Below are 17928 nucleotides of genomic sequence, written 5' to 3'. Positions count from 1 at the left end.
ATTGTTTTTACAATTTTAAGTGGTTGAAAAAATAAAAAGAATACTATTTTGCAACATGTGAAATTATATGGAATTCAAATTTCAGTATCCATAAATAAAGTTTTATTGGTACACACCCACAGCCATTCTTTTGTGTATAGTCTATGACTGCTTGCACTTTATAATAGCAGAGTTGAATAGTTGTAACAGAGACCATCTGGCCCACAAAGTCCAAACTATTTTCTCTCTGGCCCTCCATAAAATGTTTGCTGTTGTAGATAAGTACCTGCCCTCTTTGCAACTTGGGAAGAAGAATCCTCTAGATTTATTAGCAATTGTCCAGATTTCCAAATCCAGTGCACATCAATGTACATCAAAGTTTAGTCTCTTTTACTTCATTTAGACAAAAAGTCTTGTTATATCCAAACATACTGAGAATACAGATTAACTTTCATTGACATTGGCACCTATGTATATCCCTCAACTTGAGGAAGACCAAGTACATTGTCAATGTCTACCCCTAACTTCCCACGTCCACATCCCCAGTTCAAGCAAAGTGGTTCAGATGTGGGCTGATATCCATGGCACAATTGGAACAGCCAGGTGAGCCTGCTGGCAGGTTGTCATGAAATGCCAGTCTGCTCCCAGATCAAGTCTAAGAAACAATCTACAAACAGGATATTCTGGACAAAAAGTGACTACAGTCACAGTTTGGAAAATAGTCTTCACATGTGCTGAACAGAAAGAATTGGTGGTGGTGAAATAAGCTTGTTAATAACACCCACACTCTACTATTAGTCAGCATCAGTTTGAAGGCCAGCAATCTTTATGTTCTGACTAAAAAGTATGAACCAGTCCGTATCAATAAAAATCCAGCAGAAGTATACAGTCCATAAGCATAATATTGGTATTTTCTCCTGCATCTGATTTTTATGATTTGACTGATGACAGCAAGCCCAGTGTTTGGCACATGAAAATACTGTTGAGAAAGCTGGGAAGAGGATACAACCAGCTTATATTTGTTCTTTGATTCACAAAGCAGGTTTTCAGTATCCCATTGGATAAATAAACCTCCAGGATAAGAACAAGTAGGCACAACATAGCAATTTGGAGATCCATTGTCACTAGCTAGTTTGTGGCTGTTATTGACCTTCAGAGGCTAAAAAAAAAAAAAAATACTAAAGTCAGAGAGAAAGAGATAAAAATCACTATGAATTTATTTGTACCTTTGGTTCAGACTATAGCTGTGCTTTCTTGGGATTAAAAAAAAATTCCCATATTTACATAACAAAGACAAAATGTTGAATATAATTTCTAGAACCACTCAAATACTCAGACCACCAACTGCAACTTGGTATGACTCAGGCACCTCCACCCAATTAAGATCTAGCCTGAATGTTTGCAGGAAGCAAGCTCATTAAGTTTTTGTTAGTGTTTTGTTTCCCCAAGGTCTTCCTACATTTTTAGTTCTTCAGTGTGAAGAGCAGGAGGAGGAAAGCAGCTCTCAATTAATACAAATGAGCCACACTTTTCAGTATTCCTTAATGAATACCCCATCCAGACAGCCCAGTCTAACTTTGAGAGGCATGGCTTCCTGATGTAGAAAATGTCCAGCCATCCTGGGACTCTCTCATATCTGTTTATTAAGTTTGAGCTGTGAGCACCAAACAGAGAAGTTCTATAAAAATGGGGGTTGCAAGTGGGGACTGTTATTTTCTGCAAATGAAGATAAGACCCTAGATGCAAAACCACTCATAACTCAGCTGTGAGACATGTGGTCATAGAAATAAGTATATTTGAATATTAGTTTACTATCTACTTGACCACTGGAAATCCAGAAGAAGGCTGGATCTGGAGACCTAATATGGACATCAGCATTTCCTCTCTTCTTCCTCTCCGCAAGCCAGGGCTAATAATAAAGACTCACAGAGGGCACTTTCTCAGGATGTTCTTGGATACACCCGCTTCTTACTAGTTAGTTGGCTGTTTGATTGCTTACAACACATTCTACATTATCCTAAGGACTTTTAGTGATGCATCTGTTATAGATAAACCCCTGGATGGCAGACATGGGGAAGATGAAAGTGGAGGAAGATACCCCAGATACTCACCGTGAAGTTCTACTCATTTTTGGGTGACTGGGCCAGGACGCAGTTGTCACCTGACCCTCTGGGAAGGAAAAGCTCATGGGGAAATTTACCAAGGTGGCAATATTTGGGCACCCTCCATCCTTGCTGGAGGCCTTCTTCAAGTATGGGTGTTTTCAAGGTGGAGCTCACTACATAATCACCTTTTTGCCCTAGCATCATGTGACCTCTTGACTTTCTTCCCTGTGACATCCCCTACTCTGGGCTTAGTGCTGTCTTTTTTCTCCATCAAAGACAGCATACAACTCAACAAGCACCTACTATGTGTGAGTACTGCATTATACTGTGTCAGTACTCTGTGGTTGCCAAGATGAACATCCTACACACAGTATCGGCACCCCAAGGGCTCTTTCTGTAGTAGAGAAGATGGCCTCATGAAAGTTCAACTTAGTAAATGCTATAATCATTATGTAATGAGGCTTATGTGATCTCAGAAGAAAATGACCAAGTTTGCCTGGGGAAACTGAGAACAGCATCTAAGAAAAGACATCATATGAGGTGGATGTCAAAGAATGAGGGGGACCTTAAAGAAGACCATTCTATGTGGAGGAAAGACCACCCCCAACGTCAGGGAAGCCTAAAACAGCACTTCTCCCAATCTCCCTGGAAACTTCGAGGAGAGGTAGCCAGAGGCCACTCTTTAGTGGAAAAGCTGAGGCCAGAACCCAAGGCTGTCATGCCCAGGCCAATGGCCTATTCACTTCCTATCCTTGGGGCCATTACCTTTGGGATGCAGTCTCCATTAGATAAAAACAAATCTGATGAGTGATTATGTGCCCGTGTTTTCTCTTTAAATTTTAGCATTTCTTTTTTCTCTGTATCTTTGATACAGAAATAATAAAGTTTTAAATGACAGTTTAAAATTTTAACTCCCCACCCCACCCCACTAAAATTGATTCTGCTAGAACACTTGTTTTACTATGGTTTCTGACAATCTGAAGGTAAATGAATTCTAGTTTGAGAAGAAAGGCCACCAGCCATCTGTTGTATGACAATGTGACCACTCAGGAAGGACAAAGATGATCCATGAAATGTCCTCTTTCATATCAAATGCAAAATAACTCTTTGAACTCACTAGTCCATGCCTTCTCAAGTTTAACCCTTCACCATTTGAGCACAGTAAGCAAGATAATTTGCCAATTTAATAAAATTCTGGTATCACACTATGTAAATATGTTACACACTAGTAAAATATGTTGATCCTTAGTTGAAGAAACCATGTTTATAGTAGTCCCGAATATGCTAAAAATATTCCTCTAATTTAAATCTGAGTTAAATCTGCTTCTATGTTCTGTGGTTGCAAATTACAATATCTCTCCACTTGTACATTTTTATGTTCTGCCAAGTGTATCATGTACCCAGCACTGTCCAATAAAAATATAATGCAAGACACATGTGGAATTTAAAATTTCTAGTTGCCACATAAAAAAAAAGTTTAAAGAAAAGAGGTAAACTTAATTTCATAATATGTTTTGTTTGACCCAAAATATCCAAAATAGTATTCTAGAACCACTCCAATACTCAGATGTAAGTACATCAAACTACTCAAGATGTAATCAATATAAAAATATTGATGAGCTATTTTACATTAGTTTATTATTGTTGTTCTTGTACTAAACATTCAAAAAATAATGTATATGGACAGGGAAAGAAACAACAAATGTTGGAGAGGTTGTGGAGAAAGGGTAACCCTCTTACACTTTTTGTGGGAATGCAAGTTGGTACAGCCACTTTGGAAAAATGTGGAGGTTCCTCAAAAATTTAAAAATAGAGCTACCCTATGACCCAGCAATTGCACTCCTGGGCATTTACCTCAAAGACACAGATGTAGTGAAAAGAAGGGCCATATGCACCCCAATGTTCATAGCAGCAATGTCTGCAATAGCCAAACTGTGGAAAGAGCTGAGATGCCCTTCAACAGATGAATGGATAAAGAAGATGTGGTCCACAGATACAATGGAATATTACTCAGCCATCAGAAAGGATGAATACCCAACTTTTACATCAACATGGATGGGACTGGAGGAGATTACGCTAAGTGAAATAAGTCAAGCAGAGAAAGTCGATTATCATATGGTTTCACTTATTTGTGGAACATAAGGAATAGCAGGGAGGACATTAGGAGAAGGAAGGGAAAAATGAAGGGGGGAAATCAGAGGGGGAGATGAACCATGAGAGACTATGGACTCTGAGAAACAAACAGGGTTTTAGAGGGGAGGGGGGAGGGGGGATTGGTTAGCCCGGTGATGGGTATTAAGGAGGGTACGTACTGCATGGAGCACTGGGTGTTCTATGAAAACAATGGATCGTGGATCACCACATCAAAAACTATGATGTATTTTATGGTGACTAACATAAGTTATAACTAGATTTACTATTATCTATAGAAATCATGGGATCTGTTTGGATTTAAGTGTGGGGCCCCTTGGAGAGGGTTATAACTTAATTAATCACTTGAGGGAGGTAGGGTGAGAGGAGAGAAAAATTGTGGTATTTTTTTGTAGATTTTATTGCATTATCAATATTTATATAGAAAAATAGGCCAATCCTAACTATACAGCTCAAAGTATTTTCACAAAGCAAACATACCTGTGTAACTAGCGCCCAAATCTAGAAACAAAACATTTAGAGAATCTCAAAGTTCTCTTTGTGCTCCCAACGAAATCAACCACTATACTGACTGCTAACACTATAGGTTAGTTTTGTCTGTTTGTAAACTTTATATAAATGGACTCAGCCTGTATGAGTGTATGTGTCTGACTTCTTGCACTCAACAACATATTTGTGAGATTTTTTTCATTTTGTTGTGTAGGGTAATAGATTGTTCCTTCTCATTACGGTGTTTAATTACACTATGTAAATAACTCCACAAGGTATTTAATTTGTACATTCTACAATATGTGGACATGTGGGTTCTTTCTTGATTGCAGCTGTGGCAAATATACCTGCTACACACTCTCTTGTGTAGCACATTTCTTTTGGTGATGGGTATGCACTGGATTTTGAGTTTTCAAACTTGTTGAGAAGAGAAGATGCACTCATCCCATCATTTCATGTGCAGGAACCTTGGATAAGCATGAAGAATTGGAGAACCTTGTGGCTAAGTTCCTGAATGTAGAAGCAGCTATGGTCTTTGGGATGGGATTTGCAACTAACTCAATGAATATCCCTGCACTAGTCGGAAAGGTGAGAATTTGTTAATATAATTGTCTTCTGCTGTGTTATTCCTAAGAATCACAACTCTGAGCAGGTCCTTCATTAGAAGTATGGCAGAGAAGGTGCTTTTTCTAGGAAAATCTGATTGGATGTCCAGCTTTTTAAATAAATATACCAGCTTAGTCCAGCAAATCTGTTTATAAAGATATTCTGTTTATAGAATTGCAGTCCTAGACGAGGGTCAAATTTCATCTTTGATGATAGTTTAGCAACATCAATGAAATTTTCAGTCTCCCACGTCCTCATTTACAATGTAGAAAACGCTTATGGAGCATTTATTTGAACAAAACATTTTGCTCATGCCACTCATTCATTTATTCTTTCAACAGATCACTTATTGAGAAATGACTTTGTCCTCATATAAAGCAAGATACAGTGCATACAAAGATGAATAAGACCTGTGCCTTATAAATGTATGTTGTTTACAGTCTAGGGGGGAAACAATGTACCAAAAAACAATAGGATGAATACCACAGAAAATACATGCACATACATGAAGAAGGGCAAACGAGTTGCTTCCAAGCTCTTCTTGGGAAAGGCTAAGATGCCTGTGCAAAGTGGGTGACATAAGGACTGAATCTAGGTGGGTGGAGCAAGATGGCGGAGGAGTAGGAGACCTAAATTTCGTCTGGTCCCAGGAAATCAGCTGGATAGGGATCACACCATTCTGAACACCTATGAACTCAACAGGAGATCGAAGAAAAGAATAGCAACAACTCTCTGAACAGAAAAGCGACCACTTTCTGGAAGGTAGGAGGTGCAGAGAAGTGACTCCAAGGAGATATTCAGGAAGGTAGACGGTGGGGAGGGGGCCTCCGTGGCCGCTTCTGACAAGTGATAGAGCAGTGGAGCACAAAATCGGAACTTTTAGAAGTCAGCTCCGCTGAGGGACGTCACTCCAGTGGCTAAGCAGGGGGTGGAAACCTCGCGGGACAGTGTGGTCTCAGGACCCTTGGGATCACAGAAAGACCGGGGGTGCTGGGGTGCAGCAGAGCTCCCAGGTATCAGAGCAGGGAAGCTGGCTGCAGAGATGGAGCCGAGGCGTGGGCTCTCAGCTCGGGGTTGCCATAAACTGTGATCCACAGCACAGTCGGGCCACTGCTCCTCCAGCAGGGACCCAACAAATGGCAGATCCAGGGAGACTCCCCTTCCTCCCCCGGGAGGAGTGGCGCAGGAGCGCATCTCAGGTATCTGTTGGGTTTGGAGACTCCACATGGGGTTGTGAACCAGAGATAGAAATGCTCGGTCACAGGCCAGGTGAGCACGGAGTGCGGCCAGAGACTGGGGAGATGGGAGTGATTGACTGCTTTTCTCTGGAGGCACACTGAGGAGTGGGGCCCCAAGCTCTCGGCTCATCTGGGCAGGAGATTGGGAGGCCACCATTTTCACTCTCATCCTCCAAAGCTGTACGGAAAGCTTGCAGGGAACAAAAGCTCCAGAGAGCAAACCTGAGCAGATTACATAGCCTGGACCCAGCAAGGGCAGGACAATTCCGCCTCCGGCAAAGACATTTGGGAACCATGGCAACAGGCCCTTCCCCCAGAAGATCAGCAAGAACAGCCAGCCAAGACCAAGTTTACCGATCAATGAGAATGGCAGAACTCCAGCGCTAGGGGAATACTGCACATAGAATTCATGGCTTTTTTCCCATGTTTATTTAGTCTTTCAAAGTTAAGTGGGGTTTTTTTTTGAATTTTTTCTTTTTCCCCTTTTTCAACCAACATCTTATCAATCCCTTTTTTAAAAATGTTTTTTATTTCTCATTTTTAAGAGTCATATTCTGTCCCTTCATAGTAGTTAACCTTATTTTTGGTATGTATATATATATATATATATTTCCAACCAACTTCTTATCAATTCCTTTTATAAAATCTTTTATATTCTTAATCGTTACAATCATATTCCATCCCTTCATAGTATTAACCCTTATTTTTGTACATATATAAGTTTTCCTTTCTTTAAAATTTTGGGAGGCACTTTCTTCTAACAGACCAAAATACACCCAAAATTCAGTGTGTGGCAATGATCTATGCACCAGCCTGATCATACTTGATCATATTCTGTTTTGTTTTGTTTTGTTTTTGTTTGTTTGTTTTTATCTTTTCCTTTTTCTTTTTTCTTTTTCCTTTCTTTCTTTTCCCCTGGTTTCAGGTCTTTTCTGATTTGTTTAGTGAATCTTTTCTGGGAACGTTCTTACCCTGTTAGCATTTTGTTCTCTGATTCATCTATTCTCCTCTGGACAAAATGACAAGACAGAAAAAATCACCTCAACGAAAAGAACAAGACGCAGTACTGACTGCCAGGGATGTAATCAATAAGGACATTAGTAAGATGTCAGAACTAGAGTTCAGAATGATGGTTTTAAAGATACTACCTGGGCTTGAAAAAAGCAGGGAAGTTATTAGACAAACCCTTTCTGGAGAAATAAAATAATTAAAATCTAACCAAGTCAAAATCAAAAAGGCTATTAATGAGATGCAATCAAAACTGGAGGCTCTAACTGCTAGGATAAATGAGGCAGAAAGGAGAATTAGTGATATAGAAGACCAAATGATGGAAAATAAAGAAGCTGAGAAAAAGAGAGATAAACAATGACTGGACCACGAGGGCAGAATCCGAGAGATAAGTGATACCACAATACGAAACAACATTAGAATAATTGGGATCCCAGAAGAAGAAGAAGAAAGAGAGAGAGGGGCAAGAGGTATACTGGAGCCAATTATAGCAGAGAAGTTACCTAATTTGGGGAAGCAAACAGGCATCAAAATCCAGGAGGCACAGAGAACTCCCCTCAAAATCAACAAAAATAGGTCAACATTCCAACATCTAATGGTAAAACTTACGAGTCTCAGAGACAAAGAGAAAATCCTCAAAGCAGCTCAGGAGAAGAGATGTGTAACCTAAAATGGTAGAAATATTAGATTGACAACAGACCTATCCACAGAGACCTGGCAAGCCAGAAAGGACTGGCATGATATATTCAGAGCACTAAATGAGAAAAATACGCAGCCAAGAATACTATATCCAGCTAGGCTGCCATTGAAAATAAAATGAGAGATAAAAAGCTTCCAGGACAAACAAAAACTAAAGGAATTTGCAAACACGAAACCAGCCCTACAAGAAATATTGAAAGGGGTCTTCTAAGCAAAGAGAGAGCCTAAAAGCAGCATAGACCAGAAAGGAACACAGACAATATACAGTAACAGTCACCTTACAGGCAATACAATGGCACTAAATTCTTATCTTTCAATAGTTACCCTGAATGTATATGGGCTAAGTGGCCCAATCAAAAGACACAGGCTATTAGATTGGATTAAAAAACAAGACCCATCGATATGCTGTCTGCAAGAGACTCATTTTAGACCCAAAGGCACCCCAAGATTGAAAGTGAGGGGGGGGAAACTATTTACCATGCTAATGGACACCAAAAGAAAGCTGGGGTGGCAATCCTTATGTCAGACAAATTAGATTTTAAAACAAAGACTGTAATAAGAGATGAGGAAGGACACTATATCCTACTTAAAGGGTCTATCCAACAAGAAGATCTAACAATTGTAAATATCTATGCCCCTAACACGGGAGCAGCCAATTATATAGGCCAATTAATAACAAAAACAAAGAAACACATCAACAACAATACAATAATAGTAGGGGACTTTAACAACTCCCAGACTGAAATGGACAGATCATCTAAGCAAAAGATCAACAAGGAAATAAGCACTTTACATGACACACTGGACCAAATGGACTTCACAAATATATTCAGAACATTCCATCCCAAAGCAACAGAATACACATTCTTCTCTAGTGCCCATGGAACATTCTCCAGAATCGATCACATCCTAGGTCACAAATCAGGTCTCAACTGGTACCAAAAGATTGGGATCATTCCCTGCATATTTTCAGACCACAATGCTTTGAAATTAGAATTCAATCACAAGAGGAAAGTCGGAAAGAACTCAAATACGTGGAGGCTGAAAGGGCTCCTACTAAATAATGAATGGGTCAACCAGGAAATTAAAGAAGAATTTAAAAAATTCATGGAAACCAATGAAAATGAAAACACAACTGTTCAAAATCTTTGGGATGCAGCAAAGGCAGTCTTAAGAGGAAAGTATATAGCAATACAAGCCTTTCTCAAGAAACAAGAAAGGTCTCAAATACACAACCTAACCCTACACCTAAAGGAGCTGGAGAAAGAACAGCAAATAAAGCCTAAACCCAGCAGAAGAAAAGAAATAATAAAGATCAGAGCAGATATCAGTGAATTAGAAACCAAAAGAACAGTAGAACAGATCAACGAAATTAGGAGCTGGTTCTTTGAAAGTATTAACAATATTTATAAACCCCTAGCCAGACTTATCAAAAAGAGAAATGACCCAAATAAATAAAAATCATGAATGAAAGAGGAGAGATCACAACCAACATCAAAGAAATACAAACGATTATAAGAACATATTATGAGCAACTCTATGCCAGCAAATTAGACAATCTGGAAGAAATGGATGCTTTCCTAGAGATGTATCAACTACCAAAACGAAACCAGGAAGAAATGAAAACCTGAACAGACCTATAACCACTAAGGAAATTGAAGCAGTCATCAAAAATCTCCCAAAAAACAAAAGCCCAGGAACAGATGTCTTCACAGGGGAATTCTACCAAACGTTTCAAGAAGAATTAATACCGATTCTTTGGAAACTGTTCCAAAAAATTGAAATGGAAGGAAAACTTCCAAACTCATTTTATGAGGCCACCATTACCTTGATCCCCAAACCAGACAAAGACCCCATTAAAAAGGAGAATTACAGACCCATATCCTTGATGGACACGGATGCAACAATTCTCACCAAAATACTAGCCAATAGGATCCAACAGTACATTAAAAGGATTATTCACCACGACCAAGTGGGATTTATCCCTGGGCTGCAAGGTTGGTTCAACATCCACAAATCAATCAATGTGATACAATACATTAATCAAAGAAAGAACAAGAATCATATGATCCTCTCAATAGATGCAGAAAAAGCATTTGACAAAGTACAGCATCCTTTCTTGATCAAAACTCTTCAGAGTATAGGGATAGAGGGTAGATACCTCAATATCATGAAAGCCATCTATGAAAAACCCACAGCGAATATCATTCTCAATGGGGAAAAACTGAGAGCTTTCCCTCTAAGGTCAGAAACATGGCAGGGATATCCACTCTCACCACTGTTATTCAACATAGTATTAGAAGTCCTAGCCACAGCAATCAGACAACAAAAAGAAATAAAAGGCATCCATATCAGCAAAGAAGAAGTCAAACTCTCACTCTTTGCAGATGATATGATACTTTATGTGGAAAACCCAAAAGACTCCACCTCAAAACTGCTAGAACTCATACAGGAATTCAGTAATGTGGCAGGATATAAAATCAATGCACAGAAATCAGTGGCCTTCCTATACACCAACAACAAGACAGAAGAAAGAGAAATTAAGGAGTCAATCCCATTTACAATGGCACCCAAAACCATAAGATACCTAGGAATAAATCTAACCAAAGAGGTAAAGAATCTGTACTCAGAAAACTATAAAATACTCATGAAAGAAATTGAGGAAGACACAAAGAAATGGAAAAACGTTCCATGCTCATGGATTGGAAGAACAAATATTGTGAAGATGTCAATGCTACCTAGAGCAATCTATACATTCAATGCAATCCCTATCAAAATACCATCCACTTTTTTCAAAGAAATGGAACATATAATCCTAAAATTTGTATGGAACCAGAAAATACCCCGAATAGCCAGAGGAATGTTGAAAAAAGAAAAGTAAAGCTGGTGGCATCACAATTCCGGACTTCAATCTCTACTACAAGGCTGTCATCATCAAGACAGTATGGTACTGGCACAAAAACAGACACATAGATCAATGGAACAGAATCAAGAGCCCAGAAATGGACCCTCAACTCTATAGTCAACTAATTTTTGACAAAGCAGGAAAGAATGTCCAATGGAAAAAAGACAGTCTCTTCAACAAATGGTGTTGGGAAAATTGGACAGCCACATGCAGAATAATGAAACTGGGCCATTTTCTTACACCACACACAAAAATAGACTCCAAATGGTTGAAAGACCTAAATGTGAGACAGAAGTCCATGAAAATCCTAAAGGAGAACACAGACAGCAACCTCTTTGACCTCAGCTGCAGCAACTTCTTCTTAGAAACATCACCAAAGGCAAGGGAAGCAAGGGCAAAAATGAACTACTGGGACTTCATCAAGAGAAAAAGCTTTTGCACAGCAAAAAAAACAGTCAACAAAACCTAAAGACAACCTAGACAATGGGAGAATATATTTGCAAATGACATATCAGATAAAAGGCTAGTATCCAACATCTATAAAGAACTTATCCAACTCAACACCCAAAGAACAAATGATCCAATCAAGAAATGGGCAGAAGACATGAACAGACATTTTTCCAAAGAAGACATCCAAATGGCCAACAGATACACGAAAAAGTGCTCAACATTGCTCGGCATCAGGGAAATCCAAATCAAATCCTCAATGAGATACCACCTCACACCAGTCAGAATGGCTAAAATTAACAAGTCAGGAAATGACAGATGTTGGCAGGGATGCGGAGAAAGGGGAACCCTCCTACACTGTTGGTGGGAATGCAACCTGGTGCAGCCACTCTAGAAAACAGTATGGAGGCTCCTCAAAAAGTTGAAAATAGAGCTACCATACGATGCAGCAATTGCACTACTGGGTATTTACCCCAAAGATACAAATGTAGGGTTCCGAAGGGGTGTGTACAATCCAATGTTTATAGCAGCAATGTCCACAATAGCTAAACTGTGGACAGAGCCAAGATGTCCATCGACAGATGAATGGATAAAGAAGATGTGGTCTATATATACAATGGAATATTTTGCAGCCTTCAAAAGGAATGAGATCTTGCCATTTGCAACAACGTGGATGGAACAGGGGGGTATTATGCTGAATGAAATAAGTCAATCAGAGAAAGACATGTATCATATAACCTCACTGATATGAGGAATTCTTAATCTCAGGAAACAAACTGAGGGTTGCTGGAGTGGTGGGGGGTGGGAGGGATGGGTGGCTGGGTGATAGACATTGGGGAGGGTATGTGCTATGGTGAGAGCTGTGAACTGTGTAAGACTGTTGAATCACAAATCGGTACCTCTGAAACAAATAATACATTATATGTTAAAAAAAAAAAGAAGATAGCAGGAGGGGAAGAATGAAGGGGGGGAAATTGGAGGGGGAGATGAACCATGAGAGACTATGGACTCTGAGAAACAAACTGAGGGTTCTAGAGGGGAGGGGGTTGCGGAGATGGGTTAGCCTGGTGATGGGTATTAAAGAGGGCATGTTCTCCATGGAGCACTGGGTGTTATACGCAAACAATGAATCATGGAACACTACATCAAAAACTAATGATGTAATTTATGGTAATTAACATAACATAATAATAATAAAAAAAGAAAAACTGAATCTGTTACTTGTCTGTTAAATTTTTTCTTTAAGATAAGGAAGAGGGAGCAGCATGCATAAAGTCCTGAGCTTTGGAAGTACTAAAATATAAGGTAGTAGATGTAGACCAGACTAGAGATGAAGGCACATTGCAAAGAACCTTGTAGTCATGCTTGAGTATTGGAAATTCTTTCTGAGGAAAATGGGGAATTTGGTTGGCTCAGTTTAAGTAAGCAAGTGTCATAATCAGATTTAGGTTTAAAAAAATCTGATTCATGACAAATGTAATATATGATCTTTTACTGGATTCTGCACTGAAAAAATAGGAAATAAAACATCTGTAAGACACTGATATCATTAAGACAGTTGGAGAAATATGAATTCAGGCTCTATCTTAGGTGATAGTGCTAAATGAATGTTGGATTTTTTGGGTATGATCATTGCATTATGATTTAGCCAGAGAATGTCCTTGTTCTCAGTAAATACCTGATGAAGAATTTGGAGGTGAGGTATCATGAGGTATCCCTAAAAATATATATATAAATACACACACACACACACATCTAGAGTATGGAGATATGAGAATATTGCTGGCTCTTGCCCCCAAAACTTAAAATATGTCATGTGTGAAGTTTCCAAAATATGAGCAAGAACTCAAAGATTCTGGGTGGCCACAAACGGCCACCATCATTTGTTTCTGCATTTTTGGTACACTTGAGCAATTTTATAATTTAGAAATTTTTAAATTAAGAAAGAAAACTAATTTCACAACTATAATTTATAAGCAGTAAATTTGATTGATCTTTTTCACTCGCCTCAGACTGAATTGCCATCCACACTTTTCCAAATGCGAAGTTTTTAGCTGGAAAGCAGTGATGTTTTTGTCTACAAGGATGTCAATACAGAGGAGAATGAGAATAGGAAAACAAGAGCTTGAAAGGCCCTGCAGAAAAGACCCCTGCCCTCCAGAGGGAGAACACCGAAACTGTCCCAAATAATACACCACAGGATTGAAGAACCCCAGCAAACCACAATCCACCCAAAGTATATCCACTTTCCTGTCAAAGATCAATTCTTTAGAAAATGGTAGCTGACATTTAAACAAGGTCTTGAAGGATCTTTTCTGATGAAAATCAAATGCAAATGGTTAAAGATGTAATCCCTTAAAGTAATCCCCATCTTTATCAGCTAATTGTCTACAGGATTTTATCCACATAGACATCAGGCAAAACTTGTTCTTTTAAAATTAAAGAGGGTTTGGGGGATGTGTGATACAGGTCTTGAAGTGTCTTTCTGTTCCCACGTGTTGTTTTTCTTTAATTTTATTTATTGGCCTGTGTTTTGTGTGCTTGCTTTCTGAACAGGGATGCCTCATTTTAAGTGATGAGTTAAACCATGCATCTCTTGTACTTGGGGCCCGACTCTCAGGTGCAACCATAAGGATCTTCAAACACAACAGTGAGTATCAATGATTTTATCCCAACATGTATTGCTTGCTTCTAGAAGAAAGTAAAGATTTTTGATGGGGCTTTGTCCTTGCTCTTCCAACTGGGAATTTAGCCCTAATGAAACACAATTATGTTTATATTCACTACTGGCTTGTTAACCTCTGCTGACCTGAAACAAATGGTTGAAGTGCTTTAAACACCGAGATTGCTAAGTGGAACCCAAACACATTAATGTCACCAGTATTAGTGGTCTTGCAATGCAGTCTCTGAAGACATGACTGATCTCTTAGGAGACTGATGCTTAATTATCAGAAGTGTTATAACTCTTCCTTTTCTATAGTTCTGCCTTAGGAAAGTTTTAAGACTTAAGTTCTATGTTATTGTCGGGTAAAAAGTGATGTTTTTGCTTAAAATATTGTCTCCTTTCACTATCCCCACCCAGCACATGCTTACAATCTAGTAAGAGAAGCAGATATGTCCCTATACTGTGACCCATAAATTCTTCATCTTGGAATTTCCAGTGTCTGTCCACCCAAAGGTTTGTACAAGAATGTCCAGAGCAGCTTTAGTCGTTATAGCCAAGACTGGAAACAACCCAAATTTCTATCAACAGAAGAATGGAAAATATCTGTGCTGTATTCATATAATAGAATATGACTCTCTGATAAAAAACAAATACACTACTAATACATACAGCATAGATTACTCTCAAGAAAAATCACTTTTAATGAAAAAATTCAGACAGCAAACAGTATATACTATATGAGTATGTTTATAGTAAATTAAAAAAAAACTATTAGGTAAAACTAATCTATGATGTTAGAAATCATAATGATACTTGTCCATAATTGTGAGGGAGGGAATTGGTGAGAAGAGGAATAAAGGAACTTTCTGGGATGATAGAAATGTTTGATATTTTGATTGGGTTGATGTGTACATTCTTATTAAAATTCATTGAGTTTTACCTTTAAAACCTGTCAATTTCCTTGTAAGTAAATTTTCCTAAAATATAATTGTTATCATATAATATCTCTGGTATTAAAGAAAAAAGTATAGGCTTTGGCCCAAGCACTTGTGTCCTTGTTCTATAGCTTATTAGTATGCAATCCTTGGCAAATTACTTAACCTTCTTGGATCTCACTTTACCTATTCCAGAAATGAGGATAATTACAATGCCTGATTCATATGTTGGAGAAGGCACATAAAATACTTGCTTAGCATGAAGCCTGGCAATGGAAACTTCTGAGTTCCTTGTACCTGCTGTGTGATTAGATTATTATTATCCTCATCATTTTCATTGCCAGTGCCACTAAAGGACAGTAGAAAACATTATGATGACGCATAAGAATGCAGAGGTCATTTCACTTCGGGGATTGCATGAAATTGATAGCATCTGCATAGACTTTGAAGGGTTAATAGAATTCTGATCAGAGATAAGGGAAAGGGTATTTCCAATAGAATAATCTGGAGTGTATAAAGAGCTGCAAAACCTCTAGCATGAGGCTAAACTACTGGAGAAGAGCCTGAAAAATAAGGTCTTGGCCAGTTAAGGTAGAGCCACTAAGATATGTATACTAGCTAAGATATATGTACTTCAAGAATTAACAAAAAGTGTTTGGACAGTTCTGCTTCATTCTGTGCTGTTCTCTGGATGAACTGTATCGGCTCAAAGCATTTAGTAGCTCTCCCCTATGCCTAGTGGCAGCGAAAACAGAGATACAAGCTGTGAGTTAAGTTAAAAACTTTGAACAGAATCAGATGGAAAAGACCATCTGCTTATGGGTTGTAAAGATTAGCTGTCCCCAAAGCAGTTCTTGTACACCCTCTCTATCCTGCATTTGTTATTATATGGAATTTAGCCCAAATTCTACCATTCTACCCAAATTCTACTATTTTCTACTTTTCCCTTGAAGGCTTTATAGGGGTGATGATAGATGATAGATAGATAGATGATAGATAGATGATAGAGTGACAAAGTAGATGGAATAAAATGTTAATAGATGAATCTGGGTAAAGGGGTATGTGGGTGTTCTTTGCAGTACTCCTTGCAATTTTTTTTAGGTTTGCTATTACTTTCAAATAAAATTTTAATTCCTTAATCCTTTGCTGAAATCTAATTCAAGAATTTCATTTTATCTTCCAATTTTACAAAGCTCTCAAAACATTCAGTAACTTATTCCTCACGCCCTCCCTTTGTACTCCCAGAACGCAGAGAATAGTTCTCATTTACATCTCTATAATAAATATTAGCTGTGGTTATTTTATACCAGCAACCAGCACTTACTGAGAATTTACATTGTGCCAGATGCTGAGCTAGTGGCCTTCTCTTAGGTACTTATTTAATCTCATGGACAACCCCATGAGGTAGGTGCTAGTTTACAGATGAGGAGATCTGGGCTTTGAGGTATTAAACAACTTGCCCAAGATCCTACAACTGCTCAGTGGTGAAGCCTGGAGCTGTCTGTGAGCTAGGAATAAAGTAAATGGACCCCTTCCAACTAACTGTGCAGCAACGGTCCAAACTCCATCATCTAGTGAAAATTCTCTTATGTATGAGTTGCTGTTGCTCTTAACTTTCTGTTGTAGGTAGAATAATGACCTTTAAAGATGTCCATGTCCTGGGGATGCCTGGGTGGCTCAGTCGGTTAAGTGTCTGAACTTCAGCTCAGGTCTTGTTCTCAGGATCCTGAGTTCAAGCCCTACATTGGGCCCAATGCTGGGTATGGAGCCTACTTAAAAAAAAAAAAAAAAAGTCTTTGTCCTAATCCCCATAGCCTGTGAATATATTACATTATGTGATAAAAGGGAATTAAAGTTGCAGATGGAATTCAGGTTGCTCAACAGTGAACTTTAACATAAAGAGAGCGTCCGCCTATGTCCAGTGTAATCACAGGGTCCTTAAGTGTAGGAAAGGGAAGCAGGAGAGTGAATGTCAGAGTGATGCCATGTGAGAAAGATGCTGATGGTCACTGCTGGCTTTGAAGTGGACGAAGGTCACAGACCAAGGAACGCCAGAAGCCTCTGAAAGCCGGAAAAGGCGAGGAAATGGATTCTCCCCTAGAGTTTCCAGAAAGGAAAGCAGCCCTGCCCACACCCTGATTTGAGCCGAGTGAGACGATTTCAGATTTCTAGTCTCCGGAACTGTAAGATAACAAATCTGTGTTGTTTTTGAACCATACATCTGTGCTAAATTCTTCCAGCCCAAAAGGAAACTAATACACTTTTATTCTCAGACACAAAGCCCTTGTTTCCACTCACTGACATGCTTACTATTTTTGCAAATGGGCATACTTTCCCAGCTATTGTGTTCACATCACGAAAACAGCCACTCTGAGAGCAGGGGTACCTCCAAGTTCCTTTGAATGACTTCTTCCTCGAGAGGTGAGAGAAGTGAAATTGTATGAGGTCACAATATGTAAGGCATCAGTTGCAGCTGGCTGTCTTTCCTGCTTCGCCATTCCCAGGAGAACACTAAATTGCTCAGTAAAGGATAATGCTTTAATCCTTAAAGCACATCCACGCAGATTGGAATGATAATGTAAAGAAGATGTAGAAGATACTAAATTGCCTTCCTGTGTGTGTATGAGGCATGCAACCAGCCCAGATGGAAGCTAATAACTTGTGAGACAGGTTCTTAAGAATGGCCACCCAACCAGAATGT

The 17928-nt window shown here is 38.9% G+C and overlaps 1 protein-coding gene across 1 annotated transcript in view; it reads left to right on the top strand.

Annotated features, from left to right (window-relative positions):
* Positions 1-17928, top strand: part of SPTLC3 (serine palmitoyltransferase long chain base subunit 3) — a 152165-nt gene that overhangs the window by 76155 nt on the left and 58082 nt on the right. The window contains exons 5-6 of the mRNA XM_028113001.2: positions 5188-5312; positions 14184-14277. Coding sequence (XP_027968802.1) covers positions 5188-5312; positions 14184-14277 — 219 coding nt within the window. The remainder of the gene's footprint in view (positions 1-5187; positions 5313-14183; positions 14278-17928) is intronic.

This window comes from Eumetopias jubatus, unplaced genomic scaffold, assembly GCF_037043125.1.
Source record: "Eumetopias jubatus isolate StellerSeaLion01/CBP00866 unplaced genomic scaffold, mEumJub1_p1.0 scaffold_9, whole genome shotgun sequence".
Classification (NCBI taxonomy): domain Eukaryota; kingdom Metazoa; phylum Chordata; class Mammalia; order Carnivora; family Otariidae; genus Eumetopias; species Eumetopias jubatus.
This window is presented reverse-complemented; position numbering and strand designations above follow the sequence as displayed.